This window comes from Vulpes lagopus, chromosome 2 (assembly GCF_018345385.1).
Source record: "Vulpes lagopus strain Blue_001 chromosome 2, ASM1834538v1, whole genome shotgun sequence".
Lineage (NCBI taxonomy): Eukaryota > Metazoa > Chordata > Mammalia > Carnivora > Canidae > Vulpes > Vulpes lagopus.
Window position 1 is genome coordinate 154,087,684 of NC_054825.1, and position 18,207 is coordinate 154,105,890.

The 18,207-nt window shown below is 47.9% G+C and overlaps 1 protein-coding gene across 1 annotated transcript in view; it reads left to right on the forward strand.

Annotated features, from left to right (window-relative positions):
* The window catches only part of SHC3 (SHC adaptor protein 3), a 111,493-nt gene that overhangs the window by 26,398 nt on the left and 66,888 nt on the right, over positions 1-18,207 (forward strand). The window contains exon 2 of the mRNA XM_041745223.1: positions 909-979. Within this exon, the coding sequence (XP_041601157.1) occupies positions 909-979 (71 nt within the window). The remainder of the gene's footprint in view (positions 1-908; positions 980-18,207) is intronic.

Below are 18,207 nucleotides of genomic sequence, written 5' to 3' on the forward strand. Positions count from 1 at the left end.
TTTAAAGTTTTGCTTAAAGTTACATAACAAGATATGACAGAGTCAGGCTCCAATTCAGGTTTTGTGAATAATTCAAATGCAGTCTTTTCTGTACTACAGCATGAGGTCTCTTCCTGCAAAGTCTAAATTTAAAGGCATTTGTATAAAACATCTGTCCTTCAAACTCCTAAGGGCTTTGGAACACAAATATTGTATCTCTACTATTTTAGTTGTTTATCTACAGCTTTCGTTATGTCCATATATTTACATACGCACACACACTTACATGTGTGAAACTGATTAAAAATTTAGCTACAAATTTAGATGTGTAAATTGAAACTTCTGAAAGTTTGTGTTACATAATGCAGAAGAGGGCTTTCTGGTAAACCAAAATAAAGCAACTATGAGGGTAATGTATATAGAGTTTGTTGACAGAATCCAAAATATATTTATTAAGTAATGAAGTTTAATATTGTTCAAAATGTTGGTATTATAGTGTTTTAATTCTTTCTTTAGAAATTATAAACTTCTAGACCCTTGTAAAGGACTAGAAATATGATGTTGGGGTCTGTGTGGTGGTTACACACAGGTATGTGTTTAAGTAATACTTGAATTATGCCCTTAAGATTTCTGCCTTTTGTGGGATATGTTATACCTCAACAAAAGTCTTTGAAAATGTACTATTAAATAAAATGCAAATACTCATGGATCTCAGTCAAGTCTAGTGCCAGCATAGACACTGGGGAATACTTTCTCACAGGTGTGAGTTATTGCTTTATAGAAAGAAAATGAAGCTTCATGATGTATGTGAAGTTAAAATGTGATTTGAGAAACATGTGTGGCTTCCAGGTTCATCCTTGATGCAGTTAGGAATTGTCTCTTCATTTCGGTCCCCCGGGCTCATGATTTGCGTTTTTTTCCCCTTGCAGTACTTGGGGTGCATTGAAGTTCTCCGCTCAATGAGGTCTCTTGACTTCAGTACAAGAACACAGATTACCAGGTAAGCCCTCCTGAACATGGACTCCTGTGACTTTACTTTGGAAAGAAATGATTTCAGGGTTAGTAGCCTGGAAATTTCCAGTGTATTCAGAATTTCCACCTGTTCATCCACGTCTGTGACGTGCGTCTCTGACACAAGAACCTTGGAGATGCTCCTTGCTTCCGAGCTCTCTTTATAATGAAGCTACAGACACGTGCAGTGCTTATGATTGTTTCTTTATATGTGAAGCTCTAATACCAGATTGATATTTTCAAATGCACTAAACTGTGTTATTTCTTTTTAAAGAGAAAATGAAGGTGTCAGGAGAGAATTTGCAACTGTATACACAGAGAATAAAATACATGATTGCAATCATAAGTGATTGCAGGCAGAAATATTCGTGGTGGTAGTAATCTAGGAAGCAATAAATTCTTTAAGAGGTCAGTGATTTTGAGCAGGTGTGAATTTATCCTCCATCATCAGCTAGATTCCAAACTCCTTGAGGGCCAGTTCTGTAGTTAAGCATTGTTTTTAAATAAAATTATAGCCTTTTAGAGCTTATAACTTTAGAAAAATGCCATTTTCAGGTCACTTGGAAGAAGAGGACTGGAAAGCCAGGAGGGGGGGGTCATGAAATAGCTCAATTCTGTGAGCCATGAGCATAGCCTGCTTTGGCATTTGTAGACTTATTTGGTCTAAATGGTGACCTCAGAAAATGCCTCATGCTTATGGCATTCAAATCAGTCTACGTATGTCTTTGGGTTAGCAAGCCAAAGTCTAATGATCGAACTTTAGAGAGCAATTATTTGTAGTAATTAGCTGCTAAGTGTACACACTTTAATTGTGGTAAACACTGCACTGATATGTCTTCCTCACTGAAGAAATCTGTGTTCAAAAGAAACGATCTTTCTCTTCCCTCTGAAGCCACTCCAGGCACACATGGTGGGAACGCATCAGCTTTATAATCTGCACTAAGGGGAGAATCCGTCTAAATCAGTTTGAGCAAAATGGTTAACAGAAGTTTCCAAGGCAAGGGAATGGTATTCTGAACCAAGAGCATTCCAAAGAAAAGTGGGAAGGTTTATGTAGCCGGATGGTCCTACGCATCAAGTGGCAGGTGCAGGGTGGCGGAGCGCTGTGCCCCGTGTCTGGGGATACAGGCATCATGTGACTGTGCTCCTTCTCCTGTGTAGTGGTGGTTTCATTAGAGAGAATTGTCCGTCGTTTCTGCTCAGTTCCCTTAGTAGATCTGATACTTCCAAGATGGTTTCACTTCAATTCTCCTGATGTATTTATTGAACATTTAAGGACAGATGTGTACATGCTACGTGCTGGCCCTTGTGGGCTGTCCTGCTTGGCCGGGTCCCGGTTGTGGGGACATAGATACATACACAAATGACAGAAGAGTACATGGGGGGCACACGCCTGGGGAGCACTGGTGGGAGGGGCCTGCCAACAATCCCGATGCTCCCTTGATCAGGCTCCTGGCACTCTTGGGGGCAGATGTGGTGATAGCATCATAGAAGGAAGCTGTGGGTCAGACGCTGGTGGATTTGCAGGTCCCTGTGTCCATTGCGTCATGGACTCAAGCGCCGTTCTTGGACTCGCGAATTTTGGTGTTGAGTTCCGGCTATATTAGGCTTTTTGAAAATTCTGTGTGCTTGTCTCTGCCATATGCTTTCTTTCTCTTGCCTTGTTTTTATATCACATGGCACAGTCCTTATTTTCCATTATAGCTGGAGACCACTCATAGGAAACAATTGGACAAATTGATGTCAGAAAGAAGCCTTTGCTCCCAGAGGAAGAGAGCCCAGTAAGGTCCTGTGGGTGGGGCGCCCGCTGGAGCTGCTGAAGCCCTTGTGGTCTCTGAGTGCTGACCAGGCCTGGGCAGTACTTTCCCACTATGGCTTATTCTTTGTACTGAAGGTCGCCGGGAAATGTGATGTTGTGATTGGGTTATATTAAACAGGCTCTGGAAAGACGTGTTTCCAAAGGCTCCCCAACCATACCTTTCATAAAAATATACATATTTCCATAAGCAAATGACCAGCCCCTACTCATCCGTTAGGCTGTTTCAAGTTTTGGATGTAAGTATCTTTAGGAGGCTCTGCAGCCCAACCATGTGTCTTCTTACTGGGGTCAATTTAGTGTCATCCTGTTCTGGGTTTGAGCTTGGGCTGATTGTCATGCCTTCCGTAGAACCACCTATGGGTTACCGATCTCTTCCTAGTGGATAAATTCTACAACTACCCGGAAGCTGCCGGTGACTATATACTCAGTTGTGGTGATGGCAGTTAACCACCTGTACCCCTAACACTTCGGGCAGAGCAGCTTGGGGGCCGCGCCCCCCACCCCAGCACAGGGCGGGCATCTTCCACTCTCACAGGCCCCCATGATCAGAGCTCCCATTCCCGGGGCCTCGGGCGTGCTTGCTATTCTGTCCTAACAGAGACAGGGACATCCCTGGATATGGGGTCCTGCTCTGTCTTTTCCCACCTGTGAAAGCTTGGCCTCAGCTTGCACACTTATTAACAGGATGCAAAAATAATGCTCACCTCAGTGGTTGTTGTGGGAAATCTGATGCTCACAGGGCAGCACCTGCAAAGCGTGCATCACAGCCCTTGAGGGGCATCAGGGAGGGTCTCTAGTTGGCATTGCTTGGGGAGATGGGTAGGAGGTTGGAGGGAGCATCCCAAACAGGGAGGACCCAGCTCTCCAGCCGGGCATCCATCAGAGACCTCTGCTTTCATCTGCACTAGGCTGCTGAGTTTCCAGATGAGGTTACAGTGGCCCACAGTGCTGTTCCCACTGCTCCCAAGAGTGGCCTGCCTGGCCTGAGCCTGGGTGTCAGACGACTGCCCAAGTGGATCACACCGTGCGCCTCTCTCCAGACAGCTCTCCTCTGTTACAAGGGGTGGGGCTGGGGGGCTGATCCATGTTATGGAGGGACGAGCCACATCAGGGAGGAGGCCATGGGAGAGAATGTGCTCTCTGCCCATCAGGCCTGCCCTGCGCACTGATGGGCAGCTCTGTGTGTGCCTTTGTTTCCTGGACTAGCACTGTCTTTCCTTCTTCCCTCTGATGACCTCATCTGCTCATTTTTGTGTTATTTATTGTGTTAAATATAATCTATTATTGGAAGCCATCTTAAGCCATTTTTAGGACATAAAAGGCTATAAATATATACACAGTTAAGCCCAGAGTCCTCAGTGAGGTGGCCCTTCTCCAGCCACAAGTGCAAACATCTGACATGTGTTGTTGGCTCTCAGTGGCTCCAGCTGACCTCCTGCACTGCCTGGACGCACCAGATGATGGTCACGAACACATGCAGACTCAGCTGTGCATCCGAGCTGTGGTGGATGCTCAACACATTGTCCAGGTCCTAAAATAAACTCATTCTTCCAAATTGTAGAGACTCAATGACAGAATCTAGTTTTGTTTTTGTTTCTTTTATTTTAGAAGCTGTTGTAGCTTCAGTAGGCCCCAAAACCCTGGTTAGGCCCAGATCTTTTCCGGCACTGCCGCATGGACGTGAGCCGCTCCTTAGCTTTCTGCCCAAGGCACAGCCATGGGGGCTCGGGAGATGTTCCTAGGGGATGCAGTCTGTCAAGGTTGGGGGTAGGGTTAGAGTTAGGGTCCCTTGCTGCCTGGCCGCATCCCCCTCACATCCTAAGCTCCGGCAGAGGGTGGTTGGCCTGCAGCAGGAATGTTGCAACATTGCCATCTTTTCTGCTCTATGTCTCAGACCTGGACTGTGGTCAGAAGGTATGACCATGTGGATTTGGTCTGAACATGCTGGTAAGTCAGTTGGTGGTTTGAGTTATGACAGAGTGGCGAGCATGCCCGTGCCCCGGGAATGGGCACTCTGATCATGGGGGCTCATGAGAGTGGAGGATGCCTACCCTATGCTGGGGTGGAGGATGCCCATCGACAGCCCAGAAGGGAAGCCAGATGCCCACAGTGTGGCCTCGAGACTCTGTCCACCCCCTTTCTCTGAGTTGACCCAGGAGGCCAGGCAATGCTGGCTTCTCCAGGCCCTTCTGTCTCTGGCATTCTCTGCATGCCCTCAGACGACAAGTCCAAGGTAAAAACTCCCCCGTGTGGCCCGTCATCTGTGTGCATTTCCTCTGGTGTACATGAGGGCCTTCCTGAGACTATTGCACCCTGGTCAGACTCCTGCAAGCAAGGGGCCTCTCCACTCATGCCTCTCATCCCTGAGTGCATCCCATCACTCTTCCCATAGGGCTGTGTGGCTTGGCCATGTCTTCAGAAGCTTGTTCAGGTTGGAGCAAGCATACTGTACACTGTGGAACAAGGCTGCCCCTGCTAACAAGATGTCAAGCCCTGAGCAGATGCCAGGGCTGGAGATGGAATCAGAGAAAGGTACTGGGCGTCTGGCCACTGGGGGAGCTGCCTGTGGCCCAGGAAATGAGGTGAGGCTCTTATGGCACCTCCCCACCCGGTAGGATGCCTGAGGCCCCAGGGCTGTGGGGTCTGGGCATCTGCGTGGGCCTGAGGACAGTGGTGTAATTCAGAAGGTCTCATGTTTGAAAACCCACCAGATCCATGGTGTGAAGAGGTGTGATTTTGCACGTGGCTTTCCTCGGGTGCCCCGGGGCTGTGGGATCCTCCCAGTCAGAGTGCTGGATTCTCCCGGGCTCCTGTCTCCCTGCAGGAGACACGGCCCAAGTGTTGCCTCGAGTTCAGCGTGCCAGAGAGGAGCAGATCTGCAGGGATCTTCCCCGGGGCAGGTTGACTGTCAGAAATAGAAAGGCGACGGCGGGTGTGAACAGTCTGCCCACCCGTCCCCGCGCACTCAGGGAACGCGGAGCGGCTCCCGGCTGACTCGCCTCACTACTTCATTCTAAATTCCCTTGTTCCCCACACGCGTCACAGCCGCGCCTTGGGCAGCCCTGTCCCCGAGGGGCAAGGCCCGGCAAGGAGGGAGGCACACCGGGCCCTGGAGTAAAGCTGAGTTCTGCGTCACCCCGCCCGCCCTGGGATAACCATGTGCCCGTGTCTCCACCATCGGCATCTGTGTGCGAGAACATACTGGGCGCAGGTGCCTAGTGGGCCACACCCTGGGAGAGGCCCAGGGTCACGGGTGGATGGATATTTAGGGCAAACAGGCACGAGTACCACAGAAACTCGGGGGAGTGTCCCCAGGGCCTGAGCAAGTCCGGGGAGGCTTCCTGGAGAAGGGAGCATTTAAGCCTGTAGATTCTTCCCCTAACTACATGGCAGATCCAAGGGAAGCATAGGATTGAGGCCGCTGCCTTCACAGGGCTGGGCTCTGCAGCCAGACCGTGGAGTGTCTGGGATGTGGGCGGTGAGCCCTGAAAACCCTTCAGCCAGCCCCACGGGAGGTTCTGTCCGTGTGCCTCTGCAGTGATTCCAGCGTGTGATGCACACGTGGAGAGGGAGCACGTGGCCATCTGCACCCATCTGAGGTCCTGCCTGGAGCTGCCCGAGGATGCCAGGAGGGCCCTGGGCCAAAGGGATGTGGGGTTAGCTTTCCTACAGGCCTCATTCGTGTGTTCAGTCTCTGCGTCCCTAACACTAAGTGATTCACTCACTTGATGAGTGTTAAATGAGACACTATTTCTGGGAACATCTGGTATAGGCCATGCACAGTCAAGCTGCCGAAGACTGTTCCCTTGACCAGCCCTGTTCACGCGCATGCCTTCTTCTGTGTCTTGAGTGGACCCTGAGACTCACTGTGAGGCATCATTAGGGGGGTGTCATAGGGAGACCGGGTAGGAGCTGGGAGGGGGTCCCTGCCAGAGCCCATCGCTGGCTGGCTTCATTCTCCCACGGAGGGAGGGGGACGCTACTGGCACATATGCCCACTGACTACCTCGTGCTAAGTTACTTTAAATGGACTGTTGTCCTGGGCTGAGGACAGAGGTCCATGGCTTGGGGGCACCCAGGCTGGGCTGATGATGCCACAGGAGCCCCGATCACAGCAGTCTGTGTGAGACTTGGGCCTTGGAGGCAGCAGGATGGGGTCCCAGGCACCACCCTGTGCCCCATAGTGGGCTCCTGACCCTTCCTCGCAGAATCCCACATACATGGGATGAGGCTCCTGACCCAGTGGGCGCATCAGGGGTCCCCTGGGCACCAGCTGAGCACCACTTCCCATGTACTTGCTATCTCTCTGGGCCCAGGGTCCTCACCTGTGGGAGGGGTTGGGACCGTTTGGCACACAGGCCATGTCCAACACCCCCCAATAGGTCCGGGCCATGCGTTTAGTTTTGCTGTTCACGCTCTCCAATTTCCTGTGTGATATTAACACTGATAATATAATCATTGTAATTATAATTGATATAATGATTCATCTGTAATATGATTTGCTGGTTGATATTACTAATCCTCAATACCGGCTCAATCCAGGGTATTTTTTTCTAGCTGAGAAGAAAGATCGTAAGTTACCGAAAAGGGTAAAATATTTAGTAATGTGGCTTCATTTTCACGCGAGGCAATATTGTCTAGTATTTCACTCTGTGTCCCTCCTTTGCTGGTTGCTAATAATAAGTGATGATAATACTGATCATGGCTGAATACTGAATACTTTCTGCATCCCGGGCCTTGTACTGAGCGTGTCATTCATTCGTTCAACAAATGTGTGGATCACATGCCACGTCCGGGTGCTGTTGGGATATTGAGAATCAGGCACGGGAGGAGAGCTCGCTTCCTCTTGTGGGGCGGCGGGGAGGTGGGTTGGAGAATAAACACACGCACGAGAGCACAACTTGAGGCAAACCATACGATTTTGCCGTTTTTGTCGATAAAGAAGGTGACCGCGGTCAGACGTCTGCGGGTGATCTCAGAGAGTGGCGTCTGCTTGCAGGGCTTTTCCCAGGAGCCCCGGGGTGGGCTGTGTGCCTCCCACACACGAGGAGGAGGGATGGGAAAGGTTGCGTGGCTGGCACCAGACATCGTGCCCTCAGCAGGTCTGTGGCCCCATCGAGGGACGAGGGACAGGGATGGTGTGTCTACAGGAAGCACGCACAGGGCAAGCCCCTGAGGTGCCGCCAGTTGTGATCGCCCTTCCTTGCTGCCATGGGACGATGGCCCGAGCAGGCCCAGGGGTCTGGAGCCGGAGCGCAGGGTCCTCGTGAGGCCCTCACAGTCCTGCGAGCACAGGGGTCAGTTTGGGACTGACCCTTCTAACCCGTGGACTGTTCTTCCTCAGCTCATCCTGGGGCTGCTCATCCTGTGCTTCAGCTGCCCCATTAAATGTCTCCAAATAATAGGAGGAAATGTGGTAAAAGTGTTCTTAACAAAAAATTCTATGTGTATGGTTTAGAGAAAGCGAGACCCTCACCTCCTCAGCTAGCTCGAGGGGAGTGGGGCGCCATGACGTGGGAAAGGTGGGATGGGGTGCAGGGACGGAGGAGGTGAGGACGGGCGGATGGGTGGGTGGGCTGGGGCGAGCCGGGTGGGGTGGACGAGAGCCACGCCATCCCTGTGTCCTAGAGGTCCCAGGCCAGGTATCTTCCTCCCCTGAGCACCTGAGCAAGCCAGTCTGGTTCTTGTTTTCACCCCGCCCTGGACAGTCCAGACATACGTCTACTTCCATGTGTCCCCTTTCCTCTCATGGGCTGGTTAACAGCGGGTCAGGACGGGCCTTGCCATTATAGGTCTGGTCAGCGGGCCGCAGAGCACGGGGACACGTCATGCAGCTGTCTCTGCCACTGAGGGCTGTCACCGCCCGCGGGTGTGAGAACGTCCAGCCAGGGTCCCGGCTCCTGGCCGGCAGTGTCGGGGTCAGCTGGGCTGCCATAGGGCCGCACTCGCAGGATGTGTGGCCAGGAAGGGCAGGTGGCCAGGGTGAGCTCAGGTGTCCCTGCAATGCAGAGAAAGGGTTAGACACCACCACGGTGTCTATGAGTTTTAGCAAAGCAGATTGAGGACTTTGCAGAGCCTCCCTGTTCAAGCCTCGGGATTTGTCTGTTAGTTTACTTCTTTGGCTGCCTATTAGCTGGCTCCTGAAGGAACTTTCTCCTGGTGGATGTGTCGCACTTCACATGCTGAGGACTCGGGAACTTTAATTGCCAGGATACCCTCCTGTGGGATTCTCCTGTGGTGGGTCGGGGTAAGACTCGGGGGCACGTGACCTTACTAAGATCTCTGGATGAAGGCAGCAGGCATAGAGGACTTTTGTGTTTTCTCTACCATGTTGCACCAAAAGGAGAGGACCCCCCCACCCAACCTGGGCTTCCCTGGAGTCTGGATTCCTTTCAGAACCCGGCAGGCTGGGCAGAGGGGCTGCGGAGATGGTCTCCCCCGGGGGCGAGGGCTCCAGAGATGAGATGCACACGCACGGATCATGTTATTTTCTAGAGCATTGGTTCTCAAACTCGGGCATACATTGAAATCACGTGGATAGCTTGTTATAGCAGATGGCCGGGCCCCGCCCTCAGAGTTTCCGATTCAGTGGGTCTGGAATGGGGGCCGAGAATTTGCATTCGCAACAAGTCGTCAGGGGATGCTGCTGCTCCCGGCCCAGGTACCACCCTTGAAGAAGCAATACTTCAGAGTTCTATCTTTAACTTCTGAACCATTTGCAACTCCCATCTATGAAACCACAGCTTTGAAAATGAGTCCATTTACTTTTTTTCAAGTGATCCCACTCATCCAGAAATTTTAAAAATGGAGAGCATAGTTGACTTGGTGGCTTAGCATGGTTTAAATAGAATCCATGAGATGAGTATATGGCATTCACTCCATACTCTCCTTAAGGACCATCTGGCATGGTGTATATTTATAATCCTCATGCCAGAAGCACATTTGTGTCAGGATGTACCTCGCTGATTGCTCCTTTTCTGTCTCTTTCTCTGAGTTCACTTGCCCCCCAAATATATCCTTCCATGAAGATCTCCTTGCCCTTTCAGAGAACAGTCTACTGTTACAGGTTCTGGAGTCAGAGGATCTGGGCTTCTCTGTGTGCTGGACCATTTTCCAGCTGCGTGACCATGCATGTCTGCTTCTCCATCTTTAAAATGGGGTCATTCTGGTATCTCCTTCATAGGGTTGAGAAGTTGTTGAGTTAATATCTGAAAAGTAGTTAACATACTGTCTAGTACGCAGAAGAGCTCAAGACGTGCTCGCGGATATTGATATTTTCATGTTCATGGTATTCTGTCCAGGTTGACCATCTCATTGCTTTAAGTAATACTTCCAGGTGCATAAGCCACGAATCTGTGTCTGCACCCCTGAATATTCTGAGTCCTGGACTGATAGTGGCCAAATAGACCTGTGTCTTCCTGGACACAGCTACTCAGTCAGTTGCCAGGTCCTGAGCGTCGTATCTTTGCCTCCTATTCTCATATCCCAGCACCTCACCTCCAGGACACTGTTGGGCCCAGCTCATGTCTGCCAGAGTGCTGGGAGTTGTAACTATAGCCCACACCTTCTCCCAGAGGAGAAACAAGGACTGTCCTACCTTATCTTTCTCCCTTGTTCAAACACTCATGCTTGTGGGTTCTCCTTGGGCAGCCTCCCTAGTACTTTGCTTCCTTCTGCTCTCTTCTCCAATTCCCTGGGCACCTGCGCATGGGTCAGTGCCTGAGATATACTACTCCCCATTAACTTTCATTGTTTATCCATTACTTGCAGGACACAATGATAAATTCTTTATTTAGCAGCCAGTGTTCTGTTTGACCTGCCCCAGCTACCTTTCCAAATATCTTTCTCATGATGCCCCAATTTGCACAACCTCACTGACCTGTATACCTCCTCATTCTCCTGGTCCATGCCGCATGCCTCAAGGCCAAACATTCAGCAACAGAATTATCCACTTTTGCCCTGAGCTATAAGACCACATTGTTTGAATTGCTCTTACCTCATTGGGCATTGTATTAGACTTCTTTTTTTTTTTTTTTTTTGTATTAGACTTCTGAAGACACAGACCATATTTCATCTACTCTAAAATACCATTTCCTATAAAAAAAAAAACCCTCATTATTTTATAACCACTAAAGGAAATGCACAATCTATTGAAATATGACACATGGGCAGCCTGGGTAGCTCAGCGGTTTAGCGCCGCCTTCAGCCCAGGGCACGATCCTGGAGACCCGGGATCAAGTTCCGTGTTGGCTCCCTGCATGGAGCCTGCTTCTCCCTCTGCCTGTGTCTCTGCCCCTCTCTCTCTCTTTCTCTCTCTGTGTGTGTCTCTCATGAATAAATAAACAAAATCTTAAAAAAAAGAGAAATATGACACAAGGCTTTCATATCACTTAGAATATATATATACATATATGTGTGTAAATATATATATATATATATATGTAACTATTTTGGATTTTTTTTTTTTTTATTTTGGATTTTTGAAGGCACAGAGTTATATCATTAGAACTCTTGTAATCTGTTAAAAGAAAAACATAAGCAATATGAAAAAGGTCTCCCTAAAACTCTTTTCTATCACATTCTGAATATAGTAAAGAATGTGAATTGGAAAAGAGTCAAGAAATATTTCTTGACTCAGAATCATTGCTTTGTTTTCTCTAAATTTTATTGCTCCACTTCAAGAGCTTTGGAAATCAATGAAATTGGAATCAGAAAAAGAATAGAGAAAATTTTCAAAACCAAAAGATGGTTTAAAAAAAAAACACTAACATTGATAAACTATTAGCTCAGTCATGGAAAGGGAGAAAATTTATATCACCAACAACAGGAATGAAAGAGTAGACATTACCACAGATACTACAGATACTGAAGGATACTAAGTAAATATTATGAACAACATTATGCCAATAAATTGAATAACTTAGATGAAATGGACAAATTCTTTGAAAGTTAGAACTACCAGAGTGGCTTAAGGAAAAAAGTCATCTGAATAGGCCTGTATCTATTAAAGAAATTAAATTCATCATAAAAACAAACAAGCAAAGCTTCCCATGGAGAAAGCTCCAGAGTCACATGGTTACACTGGTATAATCCACCGGACATTTAGAAAGAAATAACACTTGTTCTTCACAGTCTCTTCCTGAAAATAGGAGAGAAACTTCCCTATGAGGCCAGCGTTATCCTGATACCAAAACCAGATAGAGGCATTAAAAGAAAAAACAAAACAAAACAAAACCTTGTGAATGTAGACACAGAACCCTAACAATATGGTAGTAAGTTGGATCCAGTAACTTATCAAAATAATAATACCTCACATACTGGAGGGGGGTTATCCAAGGATTGTAAGATTGGCTCAACATTAATAGTTTAATGAATATCGTTCTCCATATCAGCAGACCGAAAAAGAAAAACACATAAAAATCTTAATATATGAAGAAAAGGTTTGAGAAAATTCAACATACGTTTATGATAAAAACTGTCAACAGACCAGGAATAGAAGGACGGTCCCTTAATCTGATAACAGGACATCCACAAAAACCCGACAGCCAGCATCATGGTTAGCAGCTCTATTTAACTAGAGATCTTAGTGTGATAAGACAAGAAAAATGTAAAGCCATACAAATTGGACAGAAAAAAATGGTCTCTATTTGTATAGGACATGGCCATCTATACAGGAAATTCTGAAGAATCTACATAAAAGCTTGTAGAACTAAGCAGTGAGTTTAGCAAGATTGCAGAAATCAACTGCAAAATGAAATTTTATTTATTTATTTTTTAAAAGATTTTATTCATTTATTCATGAGACACACACACACACACACACACACACACACACACACAGAGGCAGGGACACAGGCAGAGGGAGCAGCAGGCTCCATGCAGGGAACCTGACGTGAGACTCCATCCCGGACTCCAGGATCACGTCCTGGGCTGAAGGCAGGCACCAAACCACTGAGCCACCCAGGGATCCCCGCAAAATGAAATTTTAAAAGGACCATATACAATAAAATAATAACATGAATTAGCGTTAATTTTAACAAAACGTGAGATTTGCATGTAACAAACCACTAAACATTGATGAGAGAAAGATCTAAATCACTAGAGATGTATATACTGTGTTCACTGGTTACAAAACTCAGCATTGTTAAAGGGTAAAATAATTTTTTAAAAAAGGATTTTATTTATTTATTCATGAGAGACACAGGGAGAGAGGCAGAGATACAGGCAGAGGGAGAACCAGGCTCCCTGCAGGGACCCCGATGCAAGACTTGATCCCAGGACCCTGGGATCACCACCTAAGCTGAAGGCAGATGCTCAACCACTGAGCCACTCAGGCACCTCAAAATGTAAAATCTTTAAAAATTGATCCATACATTTAATACCATTCTAATTCAAGTCCTACTAAGTTTTTTGTAGAAATCACTAAGCTCACTCTTCAATGTGTATAGGACAGTCAAGGACCTAGCAGAGCCAAACACAATTTTGAAAAAGCAATAGTATGTTGAATAAAAGTGGCGAGAGTGGACATCCTCCTCTTGTTCATGACGTTAGAGAGAAAGCTTTCAGGTTTTCACTATTGAGTGTAATAATGGGCTTGTCCCGTAGGTCCTTAATCATGCTAAGGTACGTTCCCTGTATACCCAGTTGGTTGAGCGTTTCTTACCGGGAATGTGTGTTGAATTCTATCAAATGATTCTTCTGAATTTATTGAGATGATTATATGGTTTTTATCCTTCATTTTGTAAATCGTGGTGTATCACGTTGCTTGATTTGTCACCCGGCCTTGCATCCCTGGAATAAATCCCATTTGATCATGGGATCCTTTTAATCCTTTGGTCATGATCCTTTAATGTGCTGCTGAGTTTGGTTTGCTGAGGTTTCATTGAGGATTTCTGCATCTGTGTTTACCAGGGACATTGGCCTGTAATTTTCTGGTGGCGTCCCTGTCTGGTTTTGGTATCAAGGTAACGCTCAAGCTGGAATCTTGCATTGCATTTAGCTGTCACGGCTCTGGGCTCCCTTCCACCGGTACAGATGCTCAGCCTTTCTTTGTCTTTCTTGACATTTATAAAAAGTACATGCTAGGTATTTTGTAGAGTTTCCCTCAATGTTAATTTGCCTGTTGTCTTTAAGTCATTATGTATTTCTGGCAGCATAGAAATTGTGTCCTTCTCAGCGCTTATTATCACCTTGTCTTAGTAGCGATGATGTCACTTTTGGTGATGTAGCTAAAGTATATTTTTCATATGCATTCTAAATATAAAAATGTTCGGACTGTATAGAAAAGGTTATATTCACAGATCATCTCTTAGGATCATAAGGGTTTTCTCATCATCAACATCCATTCATATTGATTGGTCATTATTGAGAAAAAACAAAGTTTCTAAAGCATCTGAACGCAGTGGGGAGGGAGGATTGAACTGTGTTGCCTTCTAGACATAGGATTCAGGTGCCTGGGTGTTTCAGTAAGTGAAGTGTCTCCCTTCAGTGCAGGTCACAATCCTGGGGTCCCGGGATGGAGCCCCATGTCGGGCTCCCCACTCAGTAAGATGTCTGCTTGTCCCTCTATCTCTCTCCCTACTCATGGTCTCTCTCTCTCTCTCTCTCTCTCTCTCCTTCTTTCTCAAACGAATAAATGAAAATGAAAATTTTCTTTTTTAAAAAGGAGCACCTGGGTGGCGTAGTTGGTTAAGCATCTGACCTTTGGTATCAGCTCAGGTCATGATCTCAGGGTTCAGAGGTCGAGCCCCACATCAGGCTCCATGCTCAGCACAGAGTCTACTTGAATTGCTCTCTCCATCACCTTCTGCCTCTTTCCACTGGGCTCTCGCTCACAGGCGTACTCTCTCTCTCTCTCTCTCTCTCTCTCTCAAATAAATAAATAAATCTTTAAAAATTAAATAAAAATAAACACAAGGTTTGAGTTTCCTTGCTGAGTTCCGGGTGAGGTATCGTCAGAACCCACTGAAGCAACGGGACTCACAGAAGGACCCTCTAGAAGCTCACGGCCCAGCACATCATAGGCGGTCAATCAATGTTTGCTGAAATCTTAAACCTTCAGGAGTCTGGGGAAATGGCTAAAAATGAAGCATCGGAAAAGAGCAGATTGTTAATAGTGGTGCCCAGAGGATGTGATTAGTGAGACCAACTCCATGTGGAAAAGGTGTTATTAAATCATTTCTCCTTCCTTTCTGCCTCCAGGGCCTTTTTTATGAAAATGAGCATGGCTGCATGCGATGAGCAGCATGAAAGTCATTTATTGTACAAAACACAGCTTTCTTTGAGGATGACATGGTGGCATAATGTCCTTTCTCTTTAAGTTCTTATTTACTGCTTTACAACTTGGAATGAAGACGTGGATCATTTCAGGATTAGTGATTTTTAACTCCTTTTGAAGTATAGCCTTTAAGTGCCAGAGAGTAAATTCCATTTGCCAATGTGCAAGTTGCTCTAATTTACTTAAATGCAGTAAAATATGTGATGAGAGAGACATGTAGCTGAGCAGTGGGCCTGACCCTGCCTTTGGAGGTTGCAGTTTGGGGCTGGTGATCTTTGATGGCAGGGAACCTTCTCTGCCAGTCGCCTGTTGGTACCCGGAGGGGTGGGTAGGTGTCCTCCCCAGGCCTCAAGGTCCTGCAGCGCCCCCTCTGGTGGAGCTTGTGCCTGCACCTGTCCAATTGGTGGGGGCACCTGTGCCAGGAGGTTGCCCTGCTCCCCATAGCCCCATGCAGTTTCTGTTTGGGCAAAGCCTCTCCCCCTCCTCTGGCCTCAGGTCCAGGAGGACCAGCCCTGCACAGGTGACCACCAGACTTGTCCCGCCAGCACTCAGTTTGGAGCCCAGGGGAGGGCAGCAGGCATGTAACTCCCAGGATCTGGATTTCAGGCAGTAGCCACAGACCCTCTCTGCTGCCTATGATCACTAGAGGCCAGGCTGCCGTCACCCACATCCCTGTGGACCCCTGGGACCCACAGGACATCCCAGTGATGGTGACAGGGGAGGCGGTACTGCCCTGTAGCCTACCTTCCAGGGACACCTCTCGTGTGAATGGCTCACCCACTGGCTGTTCTTGCTGGTGCTGCTGGCCTGGGAGCTGGGCCTGGGAGTCAGGGGCCTGGACCAGAGAGCAAAAATGACATCACTGACATTCGGGGCTGGGTCATGCTCTGTTGCGAGGGCTCTTCCGTGCATTTTAGGATGTCCAGCAGCACCCCGCTGAACTCCACCCACGAGATGTGCTCCCCACATTGTGACAGCCAAGGGTCTTCAGACTTTGCCCAGTGTCCCCAGGTTAAAACCACTAACCCGCCTGCCCCCAAACTCCCTCCTGTTCCACTATAACCATCACATGTGCGAAGCCACGAGAGAAATTTTAGAAAACAGAAGTACAAATAAAACAAAAGAGAGAGAGAGAGAGAGAGAAGGGGAGGTTTTCTTTCACATTTTGCGAGTGCACTTCATGCAAAGTTTTGTGCCTTTCCTTTTGTTCTTGCGGGTCCTAGTAAGTGATCAGGCTCCCGTTGGAATTGAATTTTATGCTGTGTGCATGTGGGATCTCCAGGTTGCCGCATCCTGTGGGTTCACTTGGTCGTCGTGGGGATGAAGTCAGGCCACCACATCTGGGGGTGGAGGCCGAGTCCAGTGCAGACCTCGCTTAGCAGTGGGTGGGGTGGGGCTGGCCTCACGGTCTCTACCCAACTCCCCAAATCCAGGACACAAGCAAATAATGATGTTGGGGTTCTCAGGAAGTCAGTGGTCATCCTCTGTGCACTTATTAGCGGGTACCATTTTGTACGTTGGATGAAACTCTTGTTTTCGTCTGAATGTGACTGTCGCCCATGTAGGACATTAGTGTGTGTGGTGGAGTAGAGCCTGGTCCTCTGCAATATTTATGTGCCTAAATACATGTTATTATTTCTTAGTTGGGGTTTGTTTACATCTGAGGCAGCCCTTTCTGACATGTGGCCAGACGCCCACAGTGCATTTTCATAGCAGCGGAGCACAGGATGTGCTGAAGGATGTCCCATAGAAGCACATGATCATGTAAGTTTGAAAGGGCCTTAGCTCAATTATTTAGAACGTCAGGCAGGAATGCTATCATGACGGGCATAAAAGTGCACCGAAACATGACGATGCATTTGACAGGAAGAGCTGCAGATTTAATTATGCCCAGAATGGAGGAAGAGATGAAAATGTGTTGGGATCTTGGTTGGCCGTCTGGGCCCTGTGGTCGGGCCTGCGGTCGGGAGGCTTCCTGCCTGGCTCGTGTGCCTAGCGTGAGGCGTCGGGCTTGGCCCCCCATGAGGCTGTTCTGGCTTCTATACTTAGTGGCTACTTTTTAAAATTTTACCATTTTGACCATTTTTAAGTGTATAGTTTAAAGCTATTCAGTGTGTTTGCATTGTTATGTAAAACCCTGTCCCCATTACAAACCAGCTCCCTACCCCAGCCAGCAGTGCCCACCACCCACGGTCTGTGCCTGGAAATTTGGTGACTCCAGGGACCTCGGGTCGGTGGGATTACATGGTGCAGTGGAGCCTTGAACATTTGCATGGGTTTGCTTTGGTGTGGATGTTTTTTTGCAAGGAATACTGTTCAGTCCTGCAGGATTTTTTTTTTAATATTTTATTTATTCATGAAAGACACACACACACAGAGGCAGAGACACAGGCAGAGGGAGAAGCAGACTCCCAGCAGGGAGCCCGGTGTGGGACTTCGATCCCTGGACCCGGGATCACACCCTGAGCCGAAGGCAGATCCTCAACCACTAAGCCACCCAGGCGTCCTGAGTCCTACAGGATTTTAAGGACATTTATTTTCTTTAGCTTACTTTATGGTAAGAAGCAGACAGGAGGACATACAACATATACATGACACGTGTTCATCTGCTGCTACGTTGCTGGTGAGGCTCCCAGTCCACAGTGGGCCATTAGTAGTCAAGTCTTCAAGGAGTCAGTGGTCACACAGGGATTTTCAGCTGCGTGGGGGCTGGTGTCCTCACCCCAGTGTGGTGTGAGGGTCAAGTGCATTCGTCTTTTTGTGGCTGGCTTATTTCATGTAGCATAATAGCATCAAGGTTCGTCCACAGAGGAGCCAAGGACAGGATTGCCTTCCTTCCTAAGGGTGAGTGGTGTTTCCCTGTGTGGATGCACCATGTTTTGCTTATCCATGCATATGCTCAGGGGGCACTTGGGCTCCTTCCATGGTTTGGCTGCTGTGAGCATGAGTGTGAATGTGCAGATACCTGTACTGCTCACTCTTGGGTGTGTGTACCCAGACACGAATCCTCGGATCCCATGGTCACCTGTGTTGAATTTTCGGAGGAGGCCCCCACCCCGTCCTGTTCTGTATCTCCCAGCGGATGAACCGCTCCACATTCCCACCCACAGGGTGCAGGGTG